General features: G+C 47.5%; 1 protein-coding gene across 1 annotated transcript in view; it reads left to right on the top strand.

The window, feature by feature from the left end:
• The first annotated feature begins 381 nt into the window (after positions 1 to 381).
• The window catches only part of LRRK1 (leucine rich repeat kinase 1), a 124,263-nt gene continuing 107,182 nt past the window's right edge, over positions 382 to 17,462 (top strand). The window contains exons 1-2 of the mRNA XM_041752952.1: positions 382 to 414; positions 5,677 to 5,893. Of these exons, the coding sequence (XP_041608886.1) occupies positions 5,797 to 5,893 (97 nt within the window). The 5' untranslated portion in view covers positions 382 to 414; positions 5,677 to 5,796. The remainder of the gene's footprint in view (positions 415 to 5,676; positions 5,894 to 17,462) is intronic.

The raw sequence follows: 17,462 nt of genomic DNA, 5'->3' as shown, positions 1-17,462 counted from the left end.
CCCAGGGGCCGCGAACGACGCTGGGTCGAGCGGAGAACCGACCGATCTGGAGGCTGCGCCTGCCCCGACAGGAGGAGGCAGGGCCCCCAGCCCGGCGGGGGCCGCGCGCTGCGAGGGCTCACGGGCCTCCGGGGCGGGCATCGGGGCACCTCCGGGTTCCGGCTGGGGAAACTGAGGCGCCGCGTGCAGATCGCCGGCAGCGCCGCGGCAGCCCCCCCGCCCGCGCTCGCTCTCCGCCAGCCCGCGGGCCGCAGGATTGAGGAAGTGCGTCTGGGCCCGGCCCGGCCCCCGCGCGCGCGGCCGGAGGCGCAGGGGGCGGAGGGCAGGGGACGGCCAGGCCCCGGCCCGCTGGTGTCCGCCCCGCCCGGCCCGCGCGCCCCGCCCGCCGCCCCGGCCCCGCCGCCGCCGCCGCAGGTAAGCGCCCGTCCGCCCGCGCCCCGCCCGGGACCCCCGCAGCCCCCTCCGCGCCCGGACGGCCGCGTGCTCCGCCCGGGTGGCCCGGGGAGGGGGGCGCCGAGGGCGCGGGTGACCCAGGCCCCGGCCCCGCGGAGTGGGGGAGGGGGCGGGGCCCCGAGGGCCGCCCCGAAGCCCCGCAGCCCCGCAGCCCCGCAGCCCCGCGCGGGCCGCGGCCGGGAGAAGGGGCGAGAGACACGAGTGAGGCCGGCCCGCAGCCGGGCGACTACGCTCTCCTCCGCCCCTGCGGAAAGCTCCTTGCTGCGGGCCGGCGCGGGCCGGTGTGAGCGCGAGCGCGAGCGGGCGAGGGTGCGTGCGTGTGTGCCGGGGAGCAGCGCCCGCACCTCCCGCCGCCGGGCTGGGCTGCCGGGCTCCTGCGCTCCCGCCGGTGCGGGGGAACCCGCCGCCTCCCTCCGCCGCCTCCCTCCGCCGCCTCCCTCCGCCGCCTCCGCCGCCTCCGCCGCAGGGGTGCAGAGATGCGAGAGGTCCCAGAAGGGGCCAGGAGGGGAGCCCGGTTAGGTGGGGGCCAGGGGGAGGTGGCCAGGGAGAACTTGGGGACCTGTGGCCAGCTCGACCTGCCCCTGCCCGGTTGGAGGCCTGGAAGCTTTCTCCCTCCCGGAACACATCAGCAGGGGTCGGGGAGGTAGAGAAAACAGCAGCCTGTGGTTGAGGTTTTAGCAAGGCTCTCAGTGAATACGCTCTTTCTAGAGTGTGCCGGCCACTCAGCTTGGTAACAAAGTACCCAGACACTAAAGGGACAGCTAGGAGAGGTGCGATTTGGGACAACATTAACATGAAATGCCTTTTGTGATTTGACTCTAATTATCTTTGCTTCCGTCCCTGAAGAATTAAAAAAAAAAAAAATTGAAAACAGAAAAATCTCACATCTGATTTGTCCCTAAAGGAGGTTTTGGGGTCAGGGAATGAGCCCATAGTCAGCTCACTTGCTCGCCTTCCCTCTATCCCATACCCTCATCCCTTGAATTCTGTGAACCGTCAGCAAGTTCTGTTGGGCTTACCTATGTGTCTGGCTGAGTCCAACCTTTCTTTCTCATTGTCTCCACCTTAGTCCAAGGTACAGCATTTGTTTCCGGCGTGATTACAATCCTCCCCTCTCCAATTCTTTATGTGACAGCCAGAGAGTGTGTGGTGTTTTTTTTTAATAGGTAAATCAGAATGTGTCAATCCTCTGCTTAGAACCCTGCCATAATTTCTCCTTGTGATTGGCATGAAACCCAGGACACATCCTTCCCCTCAGTTGATATGGAGTCCGGCATCATTAACCACCTGGCCATTGCTCATGCCCCCCTCTACCCCACCCCGCCCCACCAGCCACCATGGCCCAGCTAGCTCTTCAGCATATGGCCTCTACATGCTGACCCCTGACTCCTCATACTGCCAGAGGCCCCCTGTAAGCCCAGCCTCTTTCTCACATCCCCCCCCCCCTTGCTGTCCTTTGGAGTCTCCACTGGTATTATGGTCCTTATTCGTCTATTTGCTCTCTTCTTTAATTGCCTGGCACTCTCCTGGAGCTCCAGGGGTCAGAGACCATTCCTAGGCACCAGCATGGCTCACTGCTGCGTCTTCACGCCCAGAACTGTCCGAGAGGTGCCCAGTACACCCTGGCATACGGATTGAGTGGCGAATGGACAGTCTTAACTTGTTTGTGGTTTCAGACTCATGAAGGGCTTCTGTCCCCAGACCTTTGGGTGTTCATCTAGGACTGAGATCTACACATTTCTCTGGTCCACAGCCCCTTGATATTTTGAAGTCCATGAATCCATTACACACATTCTGTAGGCAAGCCCGTATGTGGTCAGAGGAGGCTAGTAGTGCCAAAGGATTGTCAAGGACTATGGGCCAACCATCTCTACCATGCTTTCATTAAAAAGAATTACTGGATTATCTGAGCTGACATGCTCATTTGCAAGTGTCTTCTAGCTCTTTGGTACTGACAATCCTTTCCAAGCCTCCTGAAAAGACAAGTAAGCAGGTCCAGGGTCTCCTCTATTTCTCCTCAGTCAGAAATTTTGTGGCAAGCACTTACTTAACTGTGCCTTCCCACCAGCTTTAAGTTTCATGAACACATGGAGTTCACTCCTCATAGAAAGGGCCCAATAAAAACATTTGCGGGATGAATGTCAGCTTCCCCTTTTCTCTTTTTCATTAAGCATTCAGTTTTATTCATTACTGCACGCATAAAGAGCAATGAAAAATTGGTGAGGTTTTAAAAAGTATTAAAATTATTACAGAAAACCTCTTGAAGTCCTCTTAAGGCTGTATGCACCACAATGAAAGGAAGACATGTAACTTACAACCATGATTTGTTGCATTGGTCTGAGCCCAAAAGAAGCAGGAAGAAGCAAAGATCCGTTTGAGGGCAAAGATTGAGCAAAAGTTGAGTTACCTCATTTTAAACCTTCTACCTTAGAGTCTAAGCCAACATACAAATTACAGTTGAAGAACTGTGCCAGTGGTAAAATCCTCCATCGGTAAAGAGATTTTCAAAAGGAAACTGAAAATGAAAAGGGGAACAAAATATGCTGGCCGAGGGTTGGCCTAAAATATTTTAAAGATTTAAAAAAAAAAAAAAAACTTAAAAGCACTCTATGGTAAGACACTTCTGTTTTCAGAAGGCAAGTCTACTAGCATTTGGATTTTTTGAGGTGGTACTGGGTAGATGTGGTAGCTGATTTTAAGACGTTTGAAAGCAGATGGCCCCTGTGCTCCTTGGTATCTGAATGTTATTGCAGGATTTAGAGCCTTTATTTTAAAACAGATTGTTTTGCTGTTCCTCTGACTTCTTGTCTCAAGTTGATTTTCCTGATCATATTTTACAATTTAGAAAGCTTTTGATGGTCTCCTAAATGTTGTCCAGGTTGATCATTCCTCCTTGGGTTTTTCAGGCTCCCAGACTCCAAACACAGGTTTTCCTAAGGATGGTTTCCTTAAACCTCTCACTCCTTGGTTCAGAAAGGTGAGGGCTCATAATGGACAAGGCCTCTGGGGCAGGGTTTTTCTAGCTCCACCTCTGCCTGTAGGAGTACAGCCCGCCTGGGCCTGATTTCCAGGATCTAAGCTGAGAAAGCTCCAGTGCTCGCCCCGCCTCATTCCATAGCTTGCTCAGTGCCCACACTGTTCAGGGCATCTTCTAGAGCCTGCTCACTGGAGAGATGGTGTATCTCCCTCCAGCGGTGATACTCTGAGCTTGTTTATCAGAAGGCCCGTGGGAGAGACCCTGCTGGTCAACCAGGCCTCCCGCTAATACTACAGGTGAGGACCACCTCCCATCTCTGGCCGTTATAGAAAGTGATTACAGAAAATTTACCTTAGTTGAAATCACACAGCAGCCCTGCGAGGTCACCTGGGTGAGAGGGTGCATGTCTCTTTTTAACAGATGGGAAAACTGAGACACACAGGTTTCGGCTTGAAGTCACCCTGCTGACACGTGACACAGTCCAAGCCTTTCACATCCAGATTATGCTTTTTTCCTTTCGATGTTGTCTTAAGCATGATTTACATGACCTCAACTTTTTTTTAACTCTGCACTTCAGAGTTATCTGTCTCAGAGGGTAGTTACTAATGACCTTGTACTTATGCCTAGTGTAGTCTCTATATGAAGACCCATAGAACACATGCATTTCACATACTAATTCCCTTCCCATTGTGTGATTTATCCTGTGCCAGGCCTCACCTGGACCAGGGTCTTGCCCTCAAGGCAGTTCTAGAAATTTAATCATCATCGCAGGATGGGCACCTGTGTTGGGGGACCCCTCCCCCAGGCTCAGTGGGAACCCAGCATGAGCGAGCAGCACACTAGCTTAGTGGTTATGGTAGCCAAGTTAGTTTTAGGAGGTAAATCTTTTTTTTTTAATTAATTATTATTTTTTTTTATTGGAGGTCAATTTGCCAACATATAGCATATCACCCAGTGCTCATCCCAAGTGCCCCCCTCAGTGCCCGTCACCCAGTCACCCCCAACCCCCTGCCCACCTCCCTTTCCACTACCCCTTATTCATTTCCCAGAGTTAGGTGTCTCTCATGATTTGTCTCCCTCACTGATATTTTCACTCATTAGAGAACTAGGAGGTAATCTTAATCCAACTCAAAGTTTCTCCATAATTGGAACTCTTCGGGCCAGATCATTTTCTTTTGTGGGTGGCTGCTCTGTGCATTGTGGGATGTTCAGTAATGGCCCTGACCTCTGCCCACTGGATGCCTGTAGTGCCCTAGACCCCAAGCCGTGACAGTTAAAAATGCTTCCATCCATGGCCAAATGTCCCCAGGCAGGCAGAATGCATATGGCTCCTGTCCGTTATTCCCCAGGGCTCGGACTGCTTTGTCTTCATAACCAGTACCAACGCCTTCCAGACACCTTCTCTTTGGGATCATTGTCTGCTTGCCTCTGGGCTTCCAGAAGAGTTTGTTCTGGGCAAAGGGAAAGCCTTGTATTGTGATCTGTTGTGTGTCTGCCCCACCCCAGCTTGAAGTGTGGAGCCCCTGAAAGCCAAAGCTTCATTTAGTTGTACTGATGACACTGTGCAATGGACAACGTTCATGTGTTGACTGAACAGTCACTGAACCCTTTATCAGTGGGTGTCAGCAATTGCTGGGGTTTCTTCAAGACTATTTTATTTTAGAGAGAGAGAGAGAGAGAGAGAGAGAGAGTGGGGGTGGGGAAGGGCAGAAGAAGAGAATCAGTTTAGAGCCCAATATGGGGTTTGATCTCATGACTCTGAGATCATGACCTGAGCTAAAATCAAGAGTCAGACACTTAACAGACTGAGCCACCCAGATGCCTTTTTTTTTTTTAAGATTTTGTTTATTTATTTACTTGAGAGAGAGAGCATCACAAGCAAGGGGGAGAGGCAGAGGGAGAAGCAGATTGATGCAGGGCTCAATCCCAGGACCCTGAGATCATGACCTGAGCTGAAGAGCTGAAGGCAGATGCGTAACCAATTGAACAACCCAGATGCCCGCACCCAGTGCTCCTTGGGACTGTTTTTAGGTTAGACATGTTCCATGGGGTGGGGGGGGATCTCTGTCCTTCCACTGCCTTCACCTGATGGGCGTGTCTAGACAGATGGAATGTGAGGAAGAATGTCGCAAAGAAGAAAGAGTACCAAGGTGCAATATATAAATGGTAAATGTATGCAGGACTATGAGAAGGGACTTGCCAATTAAGAAAAAACTTTCTGATTTTATGATATTTTTCACCACCAGAATGAGAGAACTTTCTGCTCAGCCATGACTGTGTGTCACTGGCTTCATCCATCCTCCCGGCAGCGGTGGCGGCGGTGACCCTGGCCAGGATTGACTTGGAGGGCAGCCACCCAAGAGTTGATGGCTGGCATGTCTCGACGACCGCCCAGCATGTACTGGTGTGTGGGGCCAGAGGGGTCAACTGTATGTCCGAAACGTGCCATGGAGACTCGCAATGGTAAGAGCAGAGTCAGCCTGGCATGCCAGGCTCCACCTGCCGTTTGCATCCTGTGGGGAGTCTAGAACAAAGGGTTTTCAACCCAAGGTTAAAAAAATGCCAGTTGCTTGGTGAACATTTCATTATGAAATATATCTTGGGATTCTCACTTAAATTGTAAACTTTGAGGGGCTGTGGGACAAAATTTATGATGGAGTCAAGAATCTTAAGAATTAGGGCGTTACTTCACATTGGTTTAAAAGCTGTTTTAATGGAGATTTGGGTTTGTTTTCTCAATATAAAAATAATATATGTTTATTAAAGAAAAACTGAAAAAAGGAAAAAAATAAAAGAGAAGTAGGGGAAAAAAATCACCAGGGGTCTCACTGCCCTTAAACACAAGCATGCTAAAAGCTTGGTTTGTTCTCTTCCAGTCTGCTTCTCTGGGTTTCAGGGATTTTGTTTTAATTTTATAGTGTATATAGTTTAATATCCTATACTTTTTTCTCCTAACTTCACCAGTCACCTTGATTGGATGATCTAGTAAAACATCATCTTATGTGAGAATACTGTATAAAATGATGGACCTAGTCCTTATTGCCCTGTTGGCTGTATGGGAATAGTCTGGTTGTTACTAATTGCTGACTCTTACCCAAAGCATCCCATTCCCATCTTTTTAGACATGCTTTTTCCATAAATCTTAAAATAGATTTATGGAGGTGGGATTACTAGGCTTGAACACTTTTAAGCCTTTTTATATGTATTGCTGGGTTTCTGCTAGAGTTGAACCACTTTTAACACTATCAACACGAGTTAAGAGGATGGCATTGTCACTGTTGTTGATGATGACACACCCAATGTCAATGTGTAAGCCCTGAGTGCATACCAGGCACTGGATTCAGTGCTTTCGGAAATAATCTCCTTTAATCCTCACAATGACCTATAAAATGGTCATTTATCCCCTTCTAATAGCTGAAGAACTTGAGAGTGAGAGATGCCTAGACACTGGCGTCAACAATTTATAAATGGTGGAACTGCAATTGGAACCTTATCTTCATGTTAGAATTCTCACCCTTAAAGTCTAGGCTACTGTGTGGGGTTGGAGAGGGCCGGTATGTTGGATTGGAAAGGGCCAAGTGTTTGTACCCTCGATGAAGCTGGGGATTCAACATTGTACCTGGCTCAGCAGACACTCTGTTCAGTTACTGTAGAACAAGATATCTGATTTTTGAGTAGTGGCTCTGTTTTCCCATACTTTCCAGCTCTACCATTGTACCTGTCTCTCCTCTTAGCAATCCTGATGAATGAGGGTGGGGCTGGGACTTTGGGACTTACTGGGTAGGTGACTGTGGCAACTGAAAAAGCCTCAGAGGGCATCTGCCCCATCCCCTTCCTGGTCAAGAGTTGGTGATCTAAATGAGTAGGTCTCCACCCTTGCCCCCAGAAATCTGGGGGTGTCTAAACTATCAATGCCCAGGCACCCCCCAGACTCACTAGAGCAGCATTTTGGAGGGAAGGGGAGGCATGGGCATTTTTTTTTTAAGTTTTGCACCTCCTTCCCATGATTCTAATGTGTAACTGGGACCCCGGTTGACCCCAACTGCTCTAAATTGTTTGGGTCCTCTAGAACAGAATTTCTCAAATTGCAATATATACTTGGGTCCCCTGGTCATCTGGTGAAATACAGATTCTCACTGTGTAAGTCTGGGAGCACTGAGAGTCTGTTTCTAATGGGCTCCCGGGTCATGCCGAGGTTCTGGTCTACCTACCTGCCTCTGGGCCTGAGATCACACAGATAACCAGGAAATATTCATGTGCACTAGGAGGCCATGCATTGATACTCCCCAGCTCCCAGTTTTTTTCCCTTCGAGATCTGTCTAGACTTTACCCTGTTCCTACAGTAGATTCCCCACTAGGTTGGAAGAAGCTGGCTCAGAAAAATCTTTTTGCTGTAGGGACTTCTTTCCCCAATGGAATCTCAGGACTCCCCACTACTCTGTTCTGATTGAGCCACAGGATGCACACAAGGGTACAGGAGCCTATGCGAATCATGCAGCGCCCACTGGGTCCTGTTCCAGATGCTGGGGGTTGGAGGGAGGGGGTCCCACAGGGAGGGAATGTCTTATGAATCCCTGATGTGAGGGAGGTGTTTGTGTGGAGACAAAACACACAAACCACAGGGTTGAAGAAGATAAGAGGAAAGTAGCCTGAAATGCACTGGAAAGTTCTATCCTGTGGCTCAGCATTACCGGAATTAGAGTCACTATTAAGGAATTATACTAGTAACTGAATTCTCATGAGGATTCCATGAAGAAGTGCAAATTTATGCCCAAACTCTGAGAGTGGAAAGGTACCATAGGTGGTAGCAGAGGAGCTGAGGGTGGGAGCTCCACCTTGGGATCCTCAGAGATGAAACCTTTCAACACTCCCTTCCTGCTGGCCTTGGGCTGCTGTGGTGGCCAGACATCAGGGCCCTCCTGGCCTTCTGCAACTACCTCCCCCCACCGACGCAGTGGAAGAATGGGAGCAGAGGAGGACCCGCCCTTCCTGCCTGTCTCCTCCACAGGGGAACAGCAGCACTGTGGGGGCCTCCACCAGACCTCCTAGACTCTGAGAATGTTAAGTCTGTTACCTCTGGCTCCAGGTTAAGGAGCCACTACTAAAGCATGTTAGCTAGAGTCATGAGCGCTTCTGTCACTGCCCTGTTTAGAACCCACAGGTAGTTGATGATTGTGTTTCTTTTCCCTGAGCAGGAAGGGGTGGGAGGACATTTCTGGGATTCACACAGTGTAGTGGGGGCTCAAGAGCCTGCCTGTGGGGTTAATCAGGACTGTATTCAGTTGTTAGTACTGGGTGACCTCCACTGTGTGGCTCAGTTTCTCTGAACCCTGATTTCAGACAGACACGGGATCTCAGTGGGATGTACCAGTGACTATTTGTTTCTGGCCTTCACAGCAGTAGGTGGCTGGGGGGCTGTGCTGCATGCTGAGGTCTGAAGCTCTGCTGCACATGATTCCCATCCTGCTGAGACCAGCAGATGGGCAGGGGACCTTGTCCCCCTGCCAGTGGCAGAGATGCAAGTGGAGAAAGTAGAAACATACCTTACTGCGGAGCCCCAGAATGGCGGGCTATTACCCGTGGCCAAAGCACATCACGTAGAGGAGCCCAAATGAAGAGCTCCATCCACAAGGAGGCCCTGGCCAGGCTGTGGACATGGACAGAGGTGAAGGATCAGTACCTGTCACTCAATCTGCTGTGATGAGAGTTGGTGGGCATCAATCCTTTGAAAAAATATGTATCTTATTAATTAATTAATTAATTTATTTATTTATTTAAGCAGCCAGCATGAAGTCCTCCCTAGAGCCTATGTAACAGTTCACAGTGGAGTTGCTTTGATGGGCAGTGGTGAGTGGTGGGGCTGGTGAACCCCACTCACCGGCCCTCACCTTGACCCCAAAGCTCTGCAGGCCCAATTTTAAGACATTGCATGTCTGGGCTTTATTTTCACAAAATGTAAATATATTTTATATTTTGGCAGGCAGGTGACATTCTGAGGGTAGCACAGTCACGTGGAGATTACAGCCATTGCTCTTTGCTCATCTGTAGGGTTTATGTTTTCTACACTGAGCATGTGCTCCGTTTTTTGTTTTGTTTTATTTTGTTTTGCATTACATTTACAGCCAGAAGACTAACGCTGCAATTTATTTTTTTAAGTGTTGCCTCTTTAAATACTGATGTTTTGTGATTACAATCTAACTGGCACACTTCCATGCTCACTTTTATTTTTTTTATTTTTTTTTTTTCATGCTCACTTTTAAAGCCAACGTTGCTTCAATTGGCCTCTTTCCTCCTAATTTCTTTCTAGAACAAATAGGGGAGTATTTGGCTCCATGAGGCATAAAGCTGCATCTACCTTCTGGGCTGTGTCCCCCCAAATGAGCCAGATTTGTTCTGCTTACCTTCTCCCCAGACCTCCTGGGAACACAGGGAGCCCTGCTTCCCCTCCCATCACCCCAATGCACCCACCACACACCAGGGAAGCTTATCACACACCCAACTTCCAGTAACACCTAAGGAAAATTGACTGCCATAAAGCAAACCAATAAGACTCAAATTATAGTCAATGGAGGAGCAGCTCTCTCTCCCTTTTAGAAGCTCTCTCTTTTAAAAATGCTTGGAAGACAACATGCTTTGGAAACGACAAGGTTATTATTAGGCTTCCAAACATAGTTTAGAAAAAGCTCCAAACGTTAATGAAAATCAGGAGAGAACTCATGTTTTACTTTTGGTTTTGGGTAATAGCATTTTGTTTGCATATGGATATGAACTAGGTGTGTTTCTCGCGCCCATACCTGTTTTGATTGTGTAGTTCACCTTATGCTTGTTTAGCATGTCTAGCCCTTCCAAAGCCCGTGAAGGTGGGAGCATCTCACCAGTTGCACAGTGGGGCCGAGGCAGGGGCGGGGGGGGGGGGGGGCGGTGCTGTGTGTGTGCTGTGTGTGTGCTGTGTGATGCCTATCCTGTGTTTGTGTGGCACAGTCGTGTCTCAGGAAGGCATGTTGCAACCTTATTAGCACTGCCAGCAGTCAGCTTGCCTGTGGTACAAGAGAGATATTTAGAAAGTGTGGAAGAGCTGAGAGTGTGAGTTGATAGAACAAGGGTCAGTGAGATACTAGGCTGGGGCTGAGGGGCAATCTGTGTGAACAAACACATCATTGCACATTCTTCTGAGTCAGAGTGGAAAAACCTGTCCTGCCAGCTGAGGTGAGGCTCCCTGGAAAGTGGAGAGGTGAACAAACTACTAGATAATTCAGGCCAAGAACTCTTGGCGAGACTCTTCTGAGCCACGGAGGGTGAGGGGTGCTCAGGCAAACATCAGCGGGCTGCTTCCAGTACCCCACCGCTCTATGAGCCGCCCCGACTTCAGCTGCCTGCCTCTCAGAGCACTGTCCTCCACTGGACCAGCATGGACCAAAGGAGGATGAGGAACCTTCCAGAAGGTCTTCAAATCCCAGGTTTTTAATTTTTACATAGCTACTTTCAGCATTTTTCTCTTTTTCTTTTGACTTTTTCAAATCTGTATTAAAAATAACTTCCTAGGAACCAAGCAGTTTCCTCAAGTAGGGGCTCTTCTTGCCTTCCAGAAATAGAAATAGGAAATAGGCTGCAATAGGAAGTGCCCCTCTGGTGGTAGTTTGCTTTCTCAGAGGACCACTGTCAGAAACCCTACAGGGGACAGGTCCATGTTGAAGTGGGCCTTTCAGAGCCAAATTGCCAGCCCACATCTTGAACCTGTTTTTGGATTGGATGTCCTGCTCCTGCAAACTGGGCCATGTTCACACCATGGGAGCAAGGAGGGTGAACAAGGCTTTGTTTGGAAGGCGACTTTGGTCCATGGGCGCCCCCTGCCTCAGCCTGGCCTTAGAAGCAGCACTGGGCCCTCCAGGGACCACAGCCAGTATCCAGTGAGGAATCCTTTACTGAGTGAGGTAAAGGGAAGGGAGGCCAAGCGGTGACCTCAGGGGCTGGAGAAATGGTTGTGGGCATCCATCCATGAGGGTGGCAGTTAACACGGCTGTGCTGCATGCCCACAAAGCCCTGCCCAACTACAGAAGCTCTGGGTTCGATGGGGATTTAACATTAGCCTTAATCTGAGGCTTGGGTCTTCTGATTCTTTATCCAGAATGTACTTGCTTACTTCTAGCAACGGGAAACTGACTACCTCTCAAAGAACGCCAGCCTGCCTATGGGCACCTCTGTTAGGAGGTTTCTGCCACAAGACCAGTCCTGCCTTCATTGCATCTAGCTCCACCTACCCTGGCTGATAAGAATCCCTTCACCCTTTTCTTGAAGTAACTAAAAGCAGAGCCTTGCCCTCCCTCCCTGTGGATTGCTTTTCAGGCTGAGTAAACCACCCACTGTCTTCAAGAGCAAGCAACCTTCTGCTTGGTTATCACTGAGTTTTTTTGGTCTTTGGTCTGTGGAGCCATTAGGCCCTGGCCACCTAGGGCCAGGGAAAGAGCTGCCTCCCACCCCTTCCTACCACCTTGCTGCAGGCTTTGTATAGGCTCTTGGGAGCACCCATTCAAAGTGGCAAGAGCCTGAAGCTCACCCAGGACCTCAGCCCTGACCCACTGCCCACCTCCTCCTACCCAACATTGGCCCTACCTCGGCTCCCTTTCTGAGGGATGGGCAAGGCCGTCCCACCTGATAGCCCTCAGTGCTTGCTGGAGAGCAGCCCAGGCCCACCTGGCATGCCTTCGTGGCCAAGAGATGGGATGCTCTTTATCCAGCCCTGCACCCAGGCCCCCATGGAGACATCAGTGACCTGTGACCAGGAAGGTGCCTGTGTAGACATCCCCAGGTCCCAGGGCAGAAGAACAAGGATTTTCTTCCACCTGTCTGGTTTCCTGGTCCACATGAGTCAGACCTTGAAGCAGCCATAATTAGGGATTTTTATGAAATTCTATAGTTCTCTGGGAATGGACCCCTCCTCTGCAATAACATATAAATCCAAATTTTCGTCTATGAATTTCACACACATTTTCAGGAACTGTGATGAATGAAAGTAGGAGGATTCCAATATTCCTTAGAATCATTCACCACCCTAACCTCCCCTGTGTTCAGTTTGTCCAGATTCCACTTAGTTATCTTGTTATTTATTGACATTTGTCATAAAGAAGAGGAGAGAGATATCTGGGTGGCTTAGTTGGTTAAGCATCTGCCTCGGCTCAGGTCATGATCTCAGGGTCCTGAGGTGGAGCCCCATGTCCGGCTCCCTGCTCAGTAGAGAGTCAGCTTCCACCTCTCCTTCTGCCCCTCCCCCCTGCTTGTGCTTGCTCTCTCTCTCAAATAAATAAAAATATTTTTAAAAACAAAAGCAAAAAGCAAGCAAAGAACCCTTGACCAACAGTGGGCAGGAAGCTCCCCAAGGTGAAGAAAAAGGTTTTTGTGTATAATTTATACCAATTCTCATAGAGCATTCACATGATACAGATAAAGCCACTGTACTCTTTGGCTCCTTCCCATCCTTCCAAGTGATCACAGGTAGCTGAGTATGTTTCCTTCCCAGCCTCTCCCTAAGCTTGGGCTCATGCATGGACGGACACACACACACACACAATTCTTCTGTGTGTGTTTCTGGTTTTACCTGCATAATCTTCAATTGTACATATGTTGTGCAACTTATTTTCCTTGAGTTGTGTTGGAGGCTTTTTCACTTGCACCAAATTCGGTAGTGTGAGTAGAATGATGTTTATCCAATCAACCTTGCATTAAAGCCCCTTTAGATGGTTTCTACACTTTGCTTATTGTCATAAGAGTTGATTTTCACTGCCTGTGAGCTAGCAGAATTGCAGAACCAAAGAAGCACATTAAACCTTATCGAAGTAATACACACCCCAGGTTAAAGATGCAAGTGATACAGAACAGACTACAGTAAAGCACTGTGTCAACTCCCAAAAGGGTTTCTATTTCCTGTGTCTGATTCTAGTTCTTCAGGTCATTATCATTTCTCTACATAGAGAATATATGCCTGAACATCTGCTCCATCACCCGAGCCAGTCTCTGTGGCCTGCCTGCCATGATAAATGATTTCCTTCACTTCCACGCCGTGTCTCCCAGCTGCTCCATCCATGCTGAATTCTATCAGTTTTGACTCATCTTTGGATTGCATCTGTGTTGTTCAGTGATATGTTTCCATCACGGTGACTTGGCCTGGGGACTCCGTGTCATCCTTGTCCTGTGGGGCCCAGGGAGGGAGTACCTCTTCCCTTCTTTTTATCTCCATTTCCCATTTCTGACTCATACTCAGAAGTCTTTGGCCCCTTATTTATATGAAGCACATCATCAAGAAAGCTCCTAGCACAGGGCTCATGCAGGCACACAGAAGAGACTGGGCATTCCTGGGAGCATGTTCACCTTGCCCTCCCCAGGGTTCCAATTAGAAATCATCTACTTTCAGAACTTGAAAGAGTCTGCCCTGCTGTTCTCTGATGTCCTTTGATTCCCACTGCTTTGTGGATGACCTTTGTTTTTGGTTTTTTTTCTCCCCTCTCTGGAAGCTTTTAGAATCTTACCTGTATGTTTGGTCTTCTGAAATCTTGGTCTTCATAACACAGGACCTGGGTGAGGGTCTTTTTCATTCCTGCTGCTTGGTGCTGAGTAAGCCAACTGGAAAATTCTTTGTATTCTCTCTGATAATCTCTTCCTCCTCTGCTCTTTCTCCTTTGGGTTTGGTTTTGTTTGTTTTTATGGAACTCCTTGTAGTTATGATACACGTTGCTCATCTTTTCTCCCACATTTTCTGATTCTTCTTCTTCTGAAAATTTGAGAGATATTCTTGACTCATCTTCTCTACCCTCTACTGAACAGTTTCATTTCAGCATTCATGATTTCCAGAAAGCTCTTTCCTTTTCTTGGTAGCTTCTTTCATAGCATTCTGTTCCTGTATTATGTTATGAAGTGTCTTCTTGAATTCTCCTGAGGATCCTAATGGGCATTTATTTTATTTTATTTTAATGTCAATCTTATTACCTTCTCAATTATTTTTTAAATTGATTTCTTATGTCAAATTTATTAAGATCAATATTCTTACAGTGAATTCCAAATAAACCAATAATTATATGGTTCAGAGCATTATCAAGGAAATTTGCAGTCAGTTGACTTGATAGGCAGATCATGTGTATAAATTACCGAGGAAGAAACTTCCCATGATGCTAAGAGAAACCAGTAAGAATGCTGCCAGAAAACTATTTTTTTTCATTATGTCACTTATTATGGAGGTTCTTTTTAATGCCCTGTGTTATCTGCATTTCTTCTACTGCCTCACTGTCTATTTGTTTTATTAATTCAGTGTTATTTTGTCAACAGTTATCAAACATCCCTTTGTGGTAGACAGTGTTCTAGGTTCTTAGGACATAACAGGAGCATGGGCTCTGCTCTCAGAGCACTTGTAATTCTAGCAGGAAAAATAGACAGCAAAGAACAGGAAAAATCAGAGTGATGCTTGATGCAAGAGAGCATTACAGCAAGAAGAGGTGCTAAGGGGATACCATGTGGCTTTTTTAATTTATCTTTTTGAAGATTTTATTTGTTTATTCATGAGAGACATAGGCAGAGGGAGAAGCAGGCTCCCTGCGGGAAGCCCAATGCAGGACTCGATTCCAGGACCCCAGGATCATGGCCCCAGCCAAACGCAGACGCTCAACCATTGAGCCATCCAATTGCCCAGATTGGGGGACTTCAGAAGCAGGAGCTCCTGGTGCCTCCTTGAAGCTTAGGCCAGGCACTATCTTTTTGTCACTTTGCTGGAGGGAAAGCAAAAAGTTGTGGCCATCTTTAGTATACCACAGAACTTGGTCATGGATTATAGGTGATGAGTAGAAGAAAGAGGACTCAGACATAAAGCATGACACGTGTAGTTAGAGTGCCCTTTGGACCGCTACCTGATTACTGCCCTCCACCAGCCCCCAAAGGTAACCAGTATTTTGAAGGTAATTCAACCCTTTGCCCAATTTTATGCCATTGCTAAATATATGTGAGTTCATAAACATATAGTGTTATTTCTGGCCTGCTAGGAGGGTCCCCTCTGGACTGCCACCTGGATCAGCCTAAATTCCACAACATTGCCTGCCTGGGTTCCTGAAACTTCACTAAGGAAAAGGAAATCACAAAGCCTGGGTCTGCAAGATGGATTGCATGTGGTCCCCAGCCTCTCATCCTCTCTTAGGGAGGCATGCCAGAGCTTTGACGACGTGGGTCCCAGTCCCACGAAGGGTATCACAGGGAGCTCCCCTCTCAGAAGACTAGCCTGGTGTGCTAGGTGTGCATGCTGGCTGTGAATAGAGGACATCTTTGCCCTATGAGGTGCCATAATCCCTCAGCCACCAGCCGAGGAGAAACTGAGCATGGGTGCCAACCCTTCAGCTGAGAGAAGGTGGGGTACCTCTTAGCTGGCTCACTATCCCTGTGAGCAAAGTAGTGGCAGGGGAGGGGGTAGCAACCGGACTCACACTTTGGCAATCTTACTCTTTTCCAAACAGTTTAAATATTTAAAATTTTAAAATCAGTATTTTCAGACTGTGCCAATCTTTTCATAACTTGCTTTTTCAACGAACAGTAAGTTTGTACAGTATAAGAGCTGTATTTTCCAAGAAGCTGGATAAAACCTTTTGCCTATAAAACTATCGAGACCTGGTACCTTTTTATGGGTAGATGTTTTACCATTGATTCCACTTCTTTAAAGATTGTAGGTTTTTATTTAAACTTTCCATTTCCTCTTGAGTTAATTTTGGCAGTACGTTTTTCTACATAATCATCCATTTAATCTAGATATTTTTAAGTGTATTAGCATAAAGTTCATAGCAGCTTTGGGATTTAAAATACATTTTTTAATTATTTTATTCATTTGTCACAGAAAAATCATATACTTAATATAAAATTCAGAAGTACAAAAGGGAATATAATGACAAGTAATCCCTCCCACCCTGACCCCCAGTCTTTCAGTTCCTTTCCCAAAAAGTCAGAGGAAAAAGCACCCCTTCTTGTTTTTTTTTCCCTCAGAAACCACAGTTTTTTGGCCTCAATTTACAACAGCTGTTTTTCTTTTCATAAATGTTTAGCTTAGGCAGAATTTTGAAACGTTATGTTTTTATCTTAGTTATTTTCCACTTTCTATATTATGAAAACTTGTGAACACAGTACAAAAGTAGAGATAATGCTGTCCTGGACCCCTGTGTGTCCATCATTCTGATGCCCATAATTGTCACCACAGCCAAATCTTGATCTGTCCATATCCCCGTCCCTCTCCCTCAAGATTATTTTAGAACCCAATTCCATGTTAAGAAGACTTAAAAAAAATCACAGCATATTTCAGATACATTTTTAATTTAATTTAATTTTTTAAAGATTCTATTTATTTATTTATTAATGAGAGAGAGAGAGAGAGAGAGAGGCAGAGACACAAGCAGAAGGAGAAGCAGGCTCCATGCAGGGAGCCCGATGCAGGACTCGATCACAGGACCCCAGGATCACACCCTGAGCCAAAGGCAGACACTCAACCACTGAGCCACCCCGGCACCCCTCACATACGTTTTTTTAAAATAAAAACATATGGGGATCCCTGGGTGGCTCAGCAGTTTAGCGCCTGCCTTCAGCCCAGGTTGTGATCCTGGAGTCCCAGGATCAAGTCCTGCGTCAGGCTTCCTACATGGAGCCTGCTTCTCCCTCTGCCTATGTCTGTCTCTGCCTCTGTATATGTGTGTGTGTGTCTCTCATGAATAAATAAATAAAATCTTTTTTAAAATAATAAAAATAAAAACATATTTCATTAATAACATTGACATCCATGTTCAAATGCCTTTGTTTGGGCCCATGAATCAAGATCCCTGCATTCTGTTGGATGATATGGTTCTTAATTTCTCCCTTTCTCCCTCATTTCCTTTTTCCTTATGATTTAATTGTTGATAAAACCACATCTGCCATTTCCCAGTCTGGATTTTGGTGATTGCATCTGGTATGTATTGCTTAACACATTTCTCTCTGTGTTTCCATAGATCCAGAGGCTTGCTGAGATTCAGTAAGATCTTTT

This window comes from Vulpes lagopus, chromosome 4, assembly GCF_018345385.1.
Source record: "Vulpes lagopus strain Blue_001 chromosome 4, ASM1834538v1, whole genome shotgun sequence".
NCBI classification, from domain to species: Eukaryota; Metazoa; Chordata; class Mammalia; order Carnivora; family Canidae; genus Vulpes; species Vulpes lagopus.
The sequence above is the reverse complement of the archived record's forward strand: the minus strand, read 5'-3'. Positions and strand labels throughout refer to the sequence as shown.